The sequence below is a fragment of the Eleutherodactylus coqui genome, chromosome 1 (assembly GCF_035609145.1).
Source record: "Eleutherodactylus coqui strain aEleCoq1 chromosome 1, aEleCoq1.hap1, whole genome shotgun sequence".
NCBI lineage: Eukaryota > Metazoa > Chordata > Amphibia > Anura > Eleutherodactylidae > Eleutherodactylus > Eleutherodactylus coqui.
Genome location: NC_089837.1, coordinates 371,446,639 through 371,462,600, shown reverse-complemented (window position 1 = coordinate 371,462,600; position 15,962 = coordinate 371,446,639). Strand labels below are relative to the sequence as shown.

General features: G+C 39.5%; 1 protein-coding gene across 17 annotated transcripts in view; it reads right to left on the bottom strand.

The window, feature by feature from the left end:
- The window catches only part of ABI3BP (ABI family member 3 binding protein), a 292,204-nt gene that overhangs the window by 133,285 nt on the left and 142,957 nt on the right, over nucleotides 1–15,962 (bottom strand). For all 17 annotated transcript variants that reach the window (XM_066578216.1, XM_066578234.1, XM_066578294.1 and 14 more), the window contains exons 10-13: nucleotides 11,173–11,244; nucleotides 9,806–9,883; nucleotides 3,194–3,268; nucleotides 2,550–2,645 (exon numbers count right to left, since the gene is read on the bottom strand). In XM_066578216.1, coding sequence (XP_066434313.1) covers nucleotides 2,550–2,645; nucleotides 3,194–3,268; nucleotides 9,806–9,883; nucleotides 11,173–11,244 — 321 coding nt within the window. The remainder of the gene's footprint in view (nucleotides 1–2,549; nucleotides 2,646–3,193; nucleotides 3,269–9,805; nucleotides 9,884–11,172; nucleotides 11,245–15,962) is intronic.

Genomic DNA, 15,962 nt, shown 5'->3' with positions numbered 1-15,962 from the left:
TTCTCCTTTAAATAATTTGATACACCATAGAATTCATTGATCCCTCAATGATTGCAAGGTGTTCAGGCCCTGAGGCAGCAAATCAGTATTAAATTACGATGCTCTATCTACCATGCTTTACAGTTGGGATGAGGTTTTGGAGTGCAATGTTCTTTTGTCTCCAAACATAACACTGTGCATTGATGCTAAAACGTTTTGTCTCATTTGTCCTGGAATGTTTTTGCAGTGAAACATCCAGGTGATTTCAGACAAACTTGAAATGGGCCACAATATTTTAGCAGAAGTGGCTTTCTTTGTAGTATCCTTTCACAAACACTATTCTTTGGAGTGATCAAAACAGGACATCGATCATAACAGTCCTAAATTTTTTCCTTTGTAGATAATCTGTATGCTTTTATAGCCTTTTCTAGCTTCATGCATCACTACAACACATCTTGTGAAATCTTTTAAAAATAGATTGCACTGAGGCATGGTTCATACTAATCAATCTTCCTTGAGAAGAAAGGATCAATCACCAGGTTTTGTGTGCCTTTATTTAATGGGCAAAGCACATGTGAAACCCACATTTCCAAATCTCCAAATTTCCAAATTAAATTTCCTGAATTGACACATTAACTTTTAGAACAGTTATTGAAAGAGTTTTCCACTCATTACATTTATCCTCCATACACAGGATAGGGGATAAGTGCCTAATCAATAGGAATTCAAATGCTGTGACCCTGGTGATCCCCACATCTACTCACTCAGACTTTTCCATGTGAGTGGAGGAGTAGTTTGCATCTGTGACCACCACTTCATTTACTTCTATGGAATGGAGGGCGCTCAATGCACTTGCCATTCTTTCACTGGCCCAATTGGGCTGAATGGAGTGATGGTCACGGATGTGAAACTTAGGGTGTGCAGATGTGAAGATTGATGGGGGGCCCCAGTAACATTTTATTAGTAATCAATGCAAAAATTCTGGTAATTCCAAAGGGTCCCAGTCTGAACAACTACAATGAGCAATATGGACTAAAATGTGTATGATTACACCTGCAAAACAACTATTCACCAGTTGACTGCTCGTTCAACAGCTGTTCAACTATTAATCTGTATCCATTGCGTATGGCCACCTTTAATTATTAAGACTAGTATAAATAAAAAATAGGCATTGCTCATAACTGCCAATTAGATTCTATCTGACAATTTCCTAGTATAAAACATGTAGAAAACGAAACAAAAAGAGCTCCCTGGTTTGTTGCCATTTGTCTACTAATCTAATGAAATTGTTTTAATAATTAGTTTCCACTGTACAGGATCAGTAAAAGTCTGAATGAACTTAAATTTAACCCATAAAACAATTTACTTTAGCCCACTTTCTCACATGCCCAGATGCTTGCCCAAATGGGTCAATAGCTGCTTTCAATTCACTGTTCTCAACCTCTCATGCTGGACTGCACGTGTTTCTTCATGGACAGACATTATTATATAGAGAAGTGTATTATTACACTTATTTCACCAATTTAATTGTGGCTACCAGATAAAAAATAAGTAACAAGGTTAAGTAACAAGCCCCTTTGAAAGTGGGGCTCTGTGTCTGGCACAACAAATACATAATTTAATGTATAGTGCATGCTCTATTTCATAAAGTTAGCCTGTGCTGTAAAACATGGCCCCTTTACAAGGTGCAATAAAATCGTTTTGAGCTTATATCTCCAGTTTAGAGATAATACTGACATCACAGAGACACAGCTTATCAAACGCTACTGCTGTATTGGAAGACACAGCCACTTTAACCAGGCCCCCACTTAGTTTTTATTCTGCTGAGCCCAAAGGTGGTTAAGCTAAAATATATGGACAAATTGATGGCCACAAATACAGCTGTATAAAAAACATGCACTGGTGCTTTTCCTTGCTCCTGTCTAAAATTAAAATATGCAATATTTATTTGATGAAGTCAAAGCTGCATCTGAATCCCCCACAATGTTGGGTTGACCACCACTACTCTAAGGTTAGGGGGAAAAGTTGCGAACCTTTACAATAACCAAATATCGTAAACATATCTGTGCATTACATATATTGCTTGTAATCTCCTCTTAGAAGCCACTCAGGCCTGAAAAAAGGATTCTAAATATTTACTTAAGATTTGTATGTGCAATATACAAGTCAAAAGGCTAAACAATAAAACAATGCAAAGTTTACAAAAATGTGAAAACACAAACAGATACAAATCCTAAACTAGATACAGATAAAACCATATTTCATGTCTAAGTTAGCTCTATATTTTAGTCTTTATTTCACTATGAACATGTGCACAAGTTCCTACTTGGAAAGCAGATTGACTGAAAATCATGGGAAAAGCCATACAGGTCAACATTTCCTTGTACATGCTGTAGATCAATTAAACATTCAAAAGCAAATACAATATTTAACTCATTGCTTTATATAAAGATATGCTAAAAATACATCTAATTCATCTGAAGAGGAAAATACACCACCTGTGTAACTGTATGTATAATGTTATAATGAATAGAAGTAGCATTGAAGAAATAGATCGATTTCTATATTACCCAATATATCCTTTGGGGGATCCACAGGAAGGGCAGGTTCCAATGTTGCTATGCCTGTAGACTCATCTTGTCTGCCATCTGATCCCTTTACAACAACTAATGATATGTTGTAAAGCAACATAAATAGAAATTTAGAGAAAAACATTATAATCTTGCAATGGAAGAATCAAATGGACTGAAGCAAATGGAAAAGTCGTAATTTTATGTAGCAGCATAAAATGTGTTCAAAGTTTGTAGCTCAGGACTACATTTTGCAAAATATCTTCAGTCTACCTCCTTTTAAAGTAATCAGTACACACCACTACTAGAAGTTAGCAGAAAAATGTACTTATGCCATATTAACCACGCAAAAGTACATGAAAAAAGAATATCACGTGACAAATAAATGGAGCATGACTCAAGAGACCTAAAGAAAATGTATCCTATATACTGACTGAATGATTAAGAAAAGAGCTAAAAACCCTAAAGAGATTCTAAAAGAGTGGCAAGATATTTTGCGGAATGGATAGAACTACATGAATGTGTTGCATGATATCCACAACCATTTTCTAACTGCATGCTGCTATAGCTAACAAAATCTGGATAAGAGTCATGCTCATATATTTCTACTGAAGAAAGGGAATTTCACAATGTTATAGTATTACCCAAAGGAGCTGTGTGTCCATCTGTGGCAGGAGATTCAACTGGTATGTTAGTTACTTGGAAATAAGGATGGGTTACTGTGGGTACAAACAAAGGACCGTTTGATGATATAGGCTGCAACAAATGACTATAAAGGAAGAAATTGATAATGTATTCTAAAGCTAGTGCAAAGATATCAGACAACTTGCATACATGCGTGTAGTGTAGTGCACCAGCTAGGCAGAACATTAAGGCCGCATCCACACAGACGATTTTCCTGCGCGTTTTTGTCGCTATGCTACAGATTGCATGAATGTAGAGCGCTAATGCTTTCCTATTGGTTCTTCCACACAAGCGATGCTTTGCAAAATTGCGAGACTACAAAATTGCAGCATGCTCTATACAGCCGCGAATTGCAATTATTTTTTTGTAGTCCATGTTTCCCTGTAGAGCTTTCCTATGTGTTGCATTGCATCACATGAAAATCCTACTGTAAAAGCCCTTAACTAAGCCCTAGATGTATCTTAAAATTACAAAAAGGAATATATCACCTCTCTATCACTGTCATCTTCCTGCACATCCTCCCTGAAGCTCCCCAGCAGTTGCTTGAAGTTCTCCTGTAGAGCTTCCTGGTCAGGACTTTGAAAATCACCGTCTCCAAAAAGCTTTGCCTCTGATTGGTTTCCAATTATGATGCTCAGCCACTCAGAGCCAGCACTTGAGGAACCAATCACAGCCATTCAATGAATCAATGAATGGCTGTGATTAGATCATCAAGCGCCAGCTCTGATTGGCTGAGTTACGGTGCTCATGAACAAATCACAGCCAGACCCTTCTGAAGGCGGGGATTTTGATCCTCCAATCCAGAAAGGGCTGGCAGAAGACTGAAGACGAGTGCCGGAGAGATTCAGGGGAAAAGATACGCAGGAGATGACAGCACCTCTTAGATGATGTATTATTTTTTTTTCTTTTTTACTGCACCTAGGGCACGACTTTGTAGCACCACGAGTGACTTCATAGCGACACAAAATCGCATTATCACCATGAGAAAATGCAGCAGTATCGCACGGACCACTGATGGGATATTGCAGTGATTTTCATGTATCCATATCAAGTCAGCCATGTGAATGTGGCCTAAAGCCAAAACATCGCTCATGTGAAAGAACCCATTGAAAACCATGGCCTTCACATACATGCGTTTTGTAGCGTGTATGAACAAGGCCTAAAGTGACACAGCATCGCCGTGAGAAAATCGCATTGATATTGCATCACTAGTCCGTATGATATTGCTGTGGAAAAGCGCTACAAAATCACATGTGGTGCTACAAAGTCGTGCAACTTTGTAGTACCACATGCGAGGATATTCGGGGGGGGGGGAGGGGGCTTGAAATATAAGCCCTATCCTAAGAATAGTCCCTAGTTGCAGAAAATGTTTTCAAAAAGTATACATCACCTTAGAAGCGCTGTCCAGGTCTCCGCTGCAGCTTTTTCCCGGTCCCCGACACTATTCTTCATCTCTGCTGGCTGGGGATTGAAAAATTCCCGCCTCCTAGAAGTGCTGACGCTTAACCAAAAAAAGAGCCAGCGCTCGATGAATGGCTGTGCTTGGTTCATCGAGCACTAACTGTGATTGGCTAAGCTTTAGCCGATCAAAGGCAGCACTTTCAGGAGGTGGGGATTTTTCAATCCCTGGCCAGAAGAGATGAAGAAGAATAGCGCCGGGGACCGGGAAAAGATGCAGCGGCGCCAGACAGCATTTCTAAGGTGATATATACAGTTTTAAAAAAAAAATTTCTGCAGCCAGGGCTTAGGCTATGGCTTTGACAGTAGGATTTCATACTATCAAACTTGCATCTCATCACACGAAAATCGCGTTTTTGTGTGATGCGATGCAACAGAGAGGAAGGCTTCATAGGGCTACAAAACCTCACAAGCCACGTGCATATCACGGGACCAGCAAGGTTTTTGTGTCGGGATGTCGCAAAACATCGCACGTGTGAATTAACCCATTGGAAAGCATAGGCTAAACAAACATTTGATTTGTCGCATTGTCGCAATGCGACAAAATTGCGCGACTATGTCACCCATGTCAATGAGGCCTAAAGCACAGAAGCACTGGGTTAGTAGTTGTTAAATATTGCTAATATGAAAGAGCCACCAATGTGTTTGTATGTGTGTGTGTGTCTATATATATATATATCAGACGAGCAGAGATAATGCATTGAAAAGCATAACAAAATCACAAGCCTAATAATAATAGTATTAATAATCTCTTGTCTAAAAATGCAGACAACTGTTTTGGCTGAAAAAATATAAGCAGCGGGACATTGACTACCCTGTGCTTTGAAAATGCAATAAGAACTTGATGGACCTATCTGGATGGATAAAAGTAAACAACAAGGCTTGTTTGGGATTTTCTGTGCCAATGACAATCGGAAAAGAATAAAATGGAATCACAGAAATATCATTAACAGTAATGCGGTTCTTTGTTTTTGAATTTTCTCCAACTGAAACAAAAGTTATTGATGCAATGAGTTAGTTCAGCTCGGTTTGATTGTGGCTGACTTGGAGTGCTACAATAGTTTGTGTAGAGATTGTTTGGCTAATTTTATTCAATGTGGTTAGAAGTATGTCATTTAATGGTCCCTCATATACAATCCTTTAATTAATATTGTTATGAGCAAAAACAGACCTACCTCATTTATTTTCACAAATGCTAACTCACATGTAAGGTCATTCTCACACCCAATAAAATTTTGAGCAATTCTAAAAAAGACAATTATATATAATTCCATTGCATATTTAACCCCTTCCTAACAAAGGTTGTATATGGTAATCAGAAATCGCAGGGGAGTGTATAAAGCAAGCTTAGGAGCAAAGCCCACTCCATGCTCAGTGAGTGATGGCTGTGTTATATAGGTGACAGCCAATGTCAATGCCTAGCGTTAGATATTTCTATGTTTCTGACCACTTAACTATAGATGCCATGATCAATAGTGACCCTAGCATCTGAGCAGTTAGAGGGAGGAGGCTCCCTTTGTCACCGCATCAGTCTGCAGGTAACATGATCGCTGGATGCTGATGGGCTGCTATGGCAGATAGAAGTGTAGCAATAGACACTAAGACAGTAATTTTGTTACGCTTATTACATTCTGCCAGATGCAGGGCATAATAGGTTAACGCTGACAGCCCAGTACACTGTAATACAAAAGTATTGCAGTGTGTTATACATAAAATCAAGCTAAAGTAAAGTCCCTTGTGGGTCTAAAAAATCCTAGTTAAAGTTAAAAGTTTGAAAATGCTTTTTCCCATTTCGTATGCTAAAAAACATATTAGCAATAGAAACTAAATAAAAAATAATTGGCATTGCTGTGTCAAAAAAAATTGGAACTATTTTAATATAATGTTGCCATGATCAATAGTGACCTTAGCCTTTGAGCTATTAGAGAGAAGGGTCTCCCTTTGTCACTACATCAGTTTACAGGCGACATAATCGCTGGGCACTGATGGGTTGCTATGGCAGCTGGAAGCCTAGCAATAGTCACCAAAACAATAATTTTAGTACAACTATTACATTCTGTTAAAATCAGGGTATGCATTGTAATAAATTAACACTGTTAGCACAATACACTGCAATACTGAAGTATTGAAGTATAATATGCAAACAAACAAGCAATAGTAAAGATCCTAGTTAAAAGTTCAAAGTTTGAAAAAGCCTTTTTCCATATCTAATGCAAAAACATATTAGCAATAAAAACTAAATAAAAAATAATTTACATTGCCGTATCCATAAAAGTTTAAACTATTGTAATATAACGTTGTTTATCCAGTATGGTGAATACCGTAAAAAATACATACTACCAGAGTTTACACAATTTTGTAACCTCACAAAAAAGAAATAAAAAGGGATTTTATGTATTCCAAAATGGTACCAATAAAAACCACAATTTGCTCTGCAAAAAAAAGGCAAGCCCTCAAAAGGATCAGTCAACAAAAAAATATAAAAGCTATGTATTGTATGACAGAAAGTAATACAAAAAAAAATACTTTAAACATGCACAGCAAAAAATCTATATGTAACATAAGGGTAACATAATGTTTACCAGACAATGAATGTCATGAAAACTAAAAATAATTGCCGTTACTTTTACATTACACTCCACAATTGTTTTAAAAGATTTTCAATATGTTGTATGGTCCGTAAAATTGAGTCATTAAAAAATACAACATGGGAAAAAAAACTCAAACTTTTCTATAAATGGAAAAATAAAGAAGTTATGGCTATTTGAATGCGACAATGAAAAAATGAAAGCCCTGCGGGAAGTGGTAAAATATGCAGCTAATTAGTTATAAGTGAATGAGAAATTCACAGTTCTAAACGATGATTTGCTTGTCTATACTGGCTGCCCGAGCGTGAATGAGCTGTTGATGACGTCACCAGCCCATTTGTTCAGGCAAACGAGCATTGTGAGGTTCTCGTTAGGTGTAAAAGGAGCATAACAAGCACTGAAATGTATTTCACCTGTAATCACAATCATGACTATTATTGCCAATGAACCCAAACACACAAAAAGGACTACATTTGGCTAGACTGCTAAATGTTTTGGAAAGCTTGATTCTGAATGTCAGCTATCCATAGAAAAAAGCAAAGTAGTTAAATGAAATACAAATTGACTTATAGTGTTAAATGCTGAATTGTTTATTGTTTATTGTATCCTTTTTGATGTCATCTTACATTCATATTACATTCTCAACAGTCCTAAGGGTGAGCTTTATCCCACTACTTTTCATTGTCTGATATGTTTAGATATACGGTTTGTAAATGAGCATTGACACACCTTATGGTCTGGAAGTTTAGGCAGCAGAGCCATAGTATATGTTCACATGGGGAGAATTTGCTGAGAATTCCGCACCATTTTGGTGTAGAACTGATTGCAGATTTGCCACTATGTATCAGGATGAAATTATCCCCATAAAAAAACAATCCATTTCTACTTGCCGTGTACATGAACTCCCCACTTTATTCAACAGGCTTGTCTGCTCCCCTGCCAGTCTCTTATGGCCTCTAGCGATGATGTCTCAGCACGTGACTGTTGCAGACTATGATTGGTTGCTGTGGACACGTGTTTAGATGACTGTCATCACTGGAGACAATTTGGATTTAGGGCTTCCACAAACAAGCATGTGTGCAAATAAGCTTGCCGAAACTGTGCGTATTTGCAAATGAACAAGGTTTAGAGATGGCAATATTTAGGGTGTTACTGGTGTGCCAGCGCTTTGTAATTTGACTTTTGCGCTCATAATGTCAGTTCACACGTGAGCATGATACGCCCTTTCCGTGGCATTGAATAACTATTTAAAGCCTAATACAGGCCAGATGTCTCCTTCCCTGCGTTGTACATCAGTTCACATGCTTCCCCTTGATCTTTTTTAACCTGCAGTAGGCTCCTATGGCAGCTTTCTGCATGACATGCAGAAAGACAGGGCAGGTCCAATATTTTCTCGCGCACAGGACTTGTGCATTAAAAACACCCTTGTGTGTACGGACCCATTGAAATGAATGGGTTCGCTTCATCACGCTTTATGGGCATGGTTTTTACGTGCAGAAAAAACATTGTCTGTTTAAGCCCTAATTGTGGTTTTTGACATCCTCTTTGAACTTAATGGGGAAATGTTGCAACAACTCCACAGTTAATTTGCAGCATGTTGTAGATTTAAAATCGTCGCCACAGTGCTATTTGCTCTGCAGATTGTTCAGCAATGTGTGGATGAGATTTCTGTAAGGCCCCTTGTCCACGTCAGTGATTTCGCTGGTGAATCACGCCTGCTAAAGCTTTCCATAGCGTTGCTATGGAAAGCGCTGGCCCCGTGTCCAGGAGCAGAGAATTATTGCGATTCTCCGCTTGCAGCTGGCAATTCTCCGCATGCTGCGAATTGCCCCGATTCTCCGCGGTCAGCCTATCTGTCAGATAGGCTGACCTGCGGCGAACTGTCTTTTGGCTCTTGCTCCCGGGCGGCGGCGAATCTCAGCTACGCCCATGGACAGGGGGCCTAAATCTCATCCACTTTGCTGCTATTGTAATATGCTGTGTATATTCCACAAGCCCATCTGTGTTAAAAAAATACACAGCTCATCCGCCTTGAGTGCATACCAACATATTACTGTGAATTTACAAAACTTGTGGTCATATCTAGGCTTGAGTCAACGTGTAGTGTGCTAAGGTTCATTTTGTATTTTTTTTCTTGGTTCACATTTGTTTTAGATACAGTAAATAAACTGGAAAGCTTGGGATTTTGAAATAAAGACTTAGCAATAAAACATCATTTGCTTTGTAATCTTGCTGGCTGCAATGCACATGATTAGTTTGTAGCCCAAAGCAATGATTAAAATGCTATAAAGGGGAAAAGAGCAATTGCCACATGCAGTACAAGTAATGTGCGAGCTGTGCTCACTGGCGGTTAAGCCATTTCCAGATGAACAAAGAAGAAAAGTCATAAGAAAATGGAGAAAATTCATATCTGTGGCATGACAATTCAGCCATGGTTTCCTAGAAAGGCAAGTATGTAAATTGTTCACTGGAAAATATGAACTCAAGTAATGAGGATAATGGCGAGAGTCATGGAAGTTATGTTACCCATTGTTGCTCTGACCCATTCTAGGGTACCAGTTGACGAATCTGGAGTGAAAGATTCCACAATAGGCTGACTTGGAACTGTTACAGGAAATTTTAAAATGGACACACAAAAATATTTAAAGAAGATTAAAATGTATATTTCTTTGGTAATATGCATTCTTTTTGTGTTCCTGTAATGAAGAATTTATTTAAATATAGAAAAACAAAACGTATTCAATTAAAGGCATAAAAATACACATAAACAACATAAAAGTGTTTCTTAAGAGTCCAATTATTCAAGTTATCACATAACAATATTAAAGTGGCAACTTCTAACTGATATTTTTTTTAACCACTTGAGAACTGCTCAATGACTTAATACTTCGAAGCAGTCCTTAGTTTTTCAGAACCATTTTCAAATGAAGTTTCAATGTACTGATAACTGATGGTGCTGCTATGACACTTGTCCCACAAAAAACAAGCCCATAAACAGCTGCACTGATGAAAAAAGCAAAAAGCTAGGGTTGTTGAAATAAAGAAAAATCAAACCAATTATTGATCTATTAAATGTGTTACTATTGTTCAAAAGTAGGAAGACATAAGAAAACTGTAATTTAGTCATAATTGTATTGACCTATACAACAAACACATTATTTATGCTGGGTGCTGAAAGAAGTAAACTTAAAACACAAGACACAACAGTGAATTGCTATTTTCATTGCATTACCACACCAAAAAGTTAACGATCATCAGAATCTCCAAAAACAAGCCCTAATCTTTATGTGAGAACAATTAAAACGATATGGCTATTATGACAAAAAAATTAATCAAATTAGGCTTGATAATAAAGTGGTAAATCCTCCAGGACTCAAGTGGTTAATTAAAAAAGAAAAGCATTAAATGGGTATTTCTATCTTAAACATTTAGCGCATAAAGCTCTGATAGATGTGTGTCCCACCTCTGGGACTTGCACCTACTTTAACTCCAGAACTACCCCTCCCTGACATAGTCTTGGCTCATCGCTTCCTTCTTGAGTTGGTCAGAGCTGGCCATTCTACACTGTGTCCATAACTCCCATAAAGGCGAATGTGAATTATGGAAACGGCGTAGCACAGTGAGCTACACTGTTTCCACATCTTATAAGTTACACAAACAGTAAACAGTACTCACTGTACTACTCTGTTTATGTAACTTCTATGGGAATTACAGAAACAGCGTAGAGCAGGCAGTTAAGCTGTTTCCAGGTTCTAAGTCACCGGTGACCATGGAGAGAAGACCTGTATTCCCATCTCAGCTATGTTTGGTTGAGATAGGAATGACCCTTTAACATATTCTTTCAGTTTAACCTTCTGAAGGAATATTTTAGATTTTTTGTTAGAAAACTCTACCTGGTTTGGGATCTTCAACAGCAGGTTTATCTGAAGGTTTGAAGAGTGGAGGAGACTCTGTAATTTTGGAAACTGAAAGAAATGAAAAATAAAATCCATATTAAAAATACATTTTCCTCAGTCTTCTTGGGCTATGCAATTCTTGGATACGTGTGTATTTTTCTACAAAAGAGCAGGATGAACTTATAAATAATAACGACGCCAAGTTCTACATATAAGAGCTGAAAAGAAACAACTGTCATGAAAAGCAGAAAAGTGCAATGAGAACAATGTATCCTGGATTCTGCCAATTTCTCCATATTTGTGTTTAAACCCTTGGGGCGGAAATGTCAACACAAGGACTTGCAACTCATCCGTGGCAGTGAAAAAAACTTTCTGTAAGGTAATGACAACAACATGTGTCTTTATTAACCCCTTGGTGCTCTAGAAGATGCAAATCCACCCTTTCTTATAGTGCTTTATTACATTACAATTTTTTTTTCTTTAAAATATAGGCAAAACCTTCTATAGGATGCGAGCGAAGAGACAAACATGCAAACGTTTCTATAAATACCATCAAAGGTTTATAAGACGCCTTGATTATGCCAAGAACAATTATAATCATCTTTAATAAATATCTACTTCCTGTACACTAACTGCCAAAATTCCCGCTTTCTGACTGCTGATACTCCATCAGTTGGCTCCTATTATATTAGGAACACAGGTTGAGGCTTCCACTTATTAAACTGAAATACGCTATTAGAGCTCAATGCAGGAAATATGGGATATGGAACATAATGGCAGCCAGATATACTACTGCAAGTGCATGAGGTCCCAGTTAAGAATGGCAGAACCTGGAATAAGAGGCTGCTGTCCTAAAAACCATATGGAAGATAAGCATAGGGCAGGCTACAGTATGGAAAAATGTAATGGCTATGAAAAAACAGATTCTATGATTTCCTTTCTCTAGGGAAAAGACAGCAGCAGCCGATGAGTACAGGCGACTAGCCTCCTAAACTCAGTCTGAAAAGTGAATGAATGCATTACTGTCTTATAATAACTCCTTCCAGTGAGGTTCTGATTGGGGACGGGGCCTCATCTCAGGTAAACTGCTGCCAGGCAGGGCCGCTCCACAGACGCTTTTCGAAGACGAAGACTTATCCATGGAAAAACAAAAACTGTTGTAACGTCTGGACAACAAATCACTTTGTTGATAACTCCTTTAAACAATATGAGACTGAGCTAAATCTTATGGCTATATAGAAAGAAGAAACGAACTTTATCGTCTGTATCAGCATAGCATATAGGAGCTTGTCATTTGGCAGAAAACTATACAAAACAGTAGCCAAAAATGTTCCAATGATTTTGTTTGTTGATCACTTCTTGTAAAAGGGTGCAGACATAGACAAAGCATCCGTGCTAATTACAGATTTGTTCTTTACGCCAACTCGTGGCTGGTGTACATGTATACTGGTAATCTGCAGCAATTATGCACATATTTAGTGCATTATGAGGCTCCTCATAGCTGAGTCTTCTTTATTGATGGTTTTCAAAATAGGAGATAATTTGGCACAGATCACATACTCCATTTTTGGATCAGTTTCAGATATAATTATGGCAAGAAGCATGTGCTAGGCCATCTCCATACAGGCAGTAAGTCCACAGCATTTGCACTACAAGCCCCGTGCAGGAGATTGCAGATTCACATAGTGCGGAAATCCTCCATGATGAATCCGGAGTGTTTTTGAAAAACACTGTGGTTTCCAAATCCACAGCATGTCTATTTTATGCTGCCGAATGAAATCCTTTAAACACCATACAAATGAGACAGAAATAGCACCCATTTATTTTAATAGACTTATTTTTATGTGTGTGTCAGTTGCTAACACTTGAGTCTTCCACTGCTGGGGTCCTTGTTTCAAATCCCATCAAGGATAACTTCTGCATGGACTTTGAAAAACTCCATGCTGATGTTGCCCTTGGTGAGATTTGAACTTAGAACTCCAGCACTGAAAAGCAGCAGCACCAACAACTGAGCCACCACATTTGTCTGTTCTGCTATGGAACGAAAAGAATGAAAAGAACAAAAAGAATAAACAAAAAGAAAACACAAAAACTCATCCAGATGTCACCCATGGTCAGATGTGAGTCTACAACTCCAGGACTCTGGACAACATCTGCATGGAAGCTGTATGTTCTCTGTGTGTTTATTATTCTTATTCTTCTCCTCCTCTGGAGCATAAACGTTAGATGTGGTGGCTCAGTTCTTAGCACTGCTGCTTTGCAGAGCTGGAGTTGTAGGCTCAAATATGAGCAAGGCCAACATATAGATTGAGGTTTTCAAAGTTCACACAGGTCTTTTCCTCGATGGGATTTGCACCTGGGACACTAGCACTAAAAGGCAACAGTTCTAACAACTGAGCCACATCCATGGGCAAAACACACACATGCCCCTACTTCTTTTATTTGTAAAACGATTTTCAGTGCTCAATTATGGTTTTCATAGCCACTGAGAGGTTTCCTTTAAGGACACAGCAGTTTCACTGCTGGTGACATTTTCAAGCCTTGAGACTCACCCACACAAAGTAAGGGCGAGCACCCACTGGCGTTTGCGTTTTCCGCGGGAAAAAAACGCAGCATTTTCGCCGCGTTTCCCGCGATTTTTCCGCGCGTTTTTCGCGGCGTTTTCGCGGCTTTTCCATTAATTTCCATGGAGAAAAATAAGGACACATATGCAACTGACAGTTCCTATGTTAAAAACGCAAACGCAACGCAAAAAAAACGCCAGTGGACAGGAACACATGTTATCTCTATGCCTGTGCAGGAAAAACGCAAAACGCAAAACGCAGGTAAAAAAACGCCAGTGGGTGCTCGCCCTTACAGTTAGGGCTCTTTTAGACGAGCCGATTTATTGTCTGAACAAGTGAACGATGTCAGAGTTCGCTTGTTCCCTCCTTCAGGCCTTATTCACATGACCATATGCGTTTTTGAGTTCGCCCATATACACTGTATAATTGCAGGAATCAAGAATTACCACTATCTAGTCTCGAACTTTAGCCGTGTGTTTTTAGCCATTGACACGGGCCACTGCTGCTTAAAAAAAACCGCACAGAAGTGATGAAAATCATTGATCACTGTAAAATGCTCAGAATGACCAATAATGCATAAATCGGGCCAGCTGTGTTCTTTTCCCAGCGCTGTATGCCGAGTAACCCCCTCCCTTTTTCCAGCTTCCACTGAAGCCTATGGGAACTTCCTGCGTTCCATCTAAAGTACCATTAGGCCCCCTGCACATAGGCGTATTTGTTCTTGCGCTTGTCTCAAAGCAACGTATTTGTGATATGTACGAGGCTTTTTTGCGTGCATACCATCGTATTTTACTGTACTTTTAGCATATGCAAGGCATATTTTTTGGGTGCGGCAGATGAACATGACCCAATTGAAATGGCTATTTAACCTAATGACTTCTACATGTCTTCTTTTTTTCACAGACTTGCGCAGCGTATCGCAAAAACGCCCATATGAAGCCAGTCTGATACAGTAGTATACTGCACTTGAAGAGCAATTTGCATAAACAGCTAACTTGTCTTTAATTAAGGCTCTCAGAGATGAGGACTGCCCCTCAGGGTCCATTTACACAGCACAAATGTCGGGCAAATGATGCCCAACACTCATCCCTGTGTGTCCTTGCTCACATGCTACTCCACGGGAGCTAGTAGTGCTGGCTCGCTCACAGAGTGGCCAGCAGGGAAGGCGGGGCGGCTGCAAGAGATTTCTCTCCTTGCGTTCCCCCACCCCTTTCCATTGACCTAATTTAACATAGTGGCCATTCAGTACTGCCACTATTTACACTGAACAATCAGCGATCAGCTCATCGTCCATCGTTTATACAGCATAAACGATGGACGTTCAGCTCATCATTCAGTGTAAATAGTGGCCGTTCAGTACTGAATGGCTGCTATGTTAAGGCAATGGAGAGGGCCGGGGGAGCGCGAGGAGAGAAATCTCCTGCAGCCTCCCTGCTGAGAGCTAACGATATTAGCTTCCGTGCAGAAGCCCGGGAGCGAGTATGTGCGGTGACGAGGGTCGGGAATCGTTTGCCCAACATTCGTCCCGTCTAAAAAGGCCTTTACAACTGTGTCAGAAGGTAAATGTGCATACAAAGCCACTCTGGACCTCTGTAAATGTATTTATTTTGTATTGCTCACTACATACAGGTTTGGCAGCTGTGTGGCAGAAAATCTCCTCAGGCTGGGTTCACATGGGAATTTCTGCGGCAATCTTAAACCTGAGCCTAAGCAGCAAAGTGGGCGAGATTTGCAAAAATCTCATCCACACAGTGTGGACAGTCCGTTGCTGCCAAGCCGTGATAAAAATGACATGCTGTGCGGAATTCAAAGCAGCGGCATGTCAATTTCCGTGCGGTCCCGCTGCGGTTATTTCGTGGGATTTACGTGCCGTGTGACTGTAACATAAGGGCTTATTCACAGGAGCGTATATCGACCACCATTTTTATGGCTGGCTGATATATGCTACCATTTGAGCTGTCTTCCCCCTCAGATAGTAGTGTATATCGGCCGGCCATAAAAACGTCAGCCAATATTTGATCCTGTGAATATGCCCTTAGGGTGCATTCACATGGCCAAGAGCGAATTGCACCTGACATTCTTGGATGTGACTAGCATTGCACAGCACAGAGACACCCCGTCCGTGTGTTGTGTGATGTATGGGAGACGGCACACCTGCACGTTCTATTCTCGTACTGTGATCTTTCCGTCTTGCATCGTTGCTGAGAATGAAAAATTGCCCAT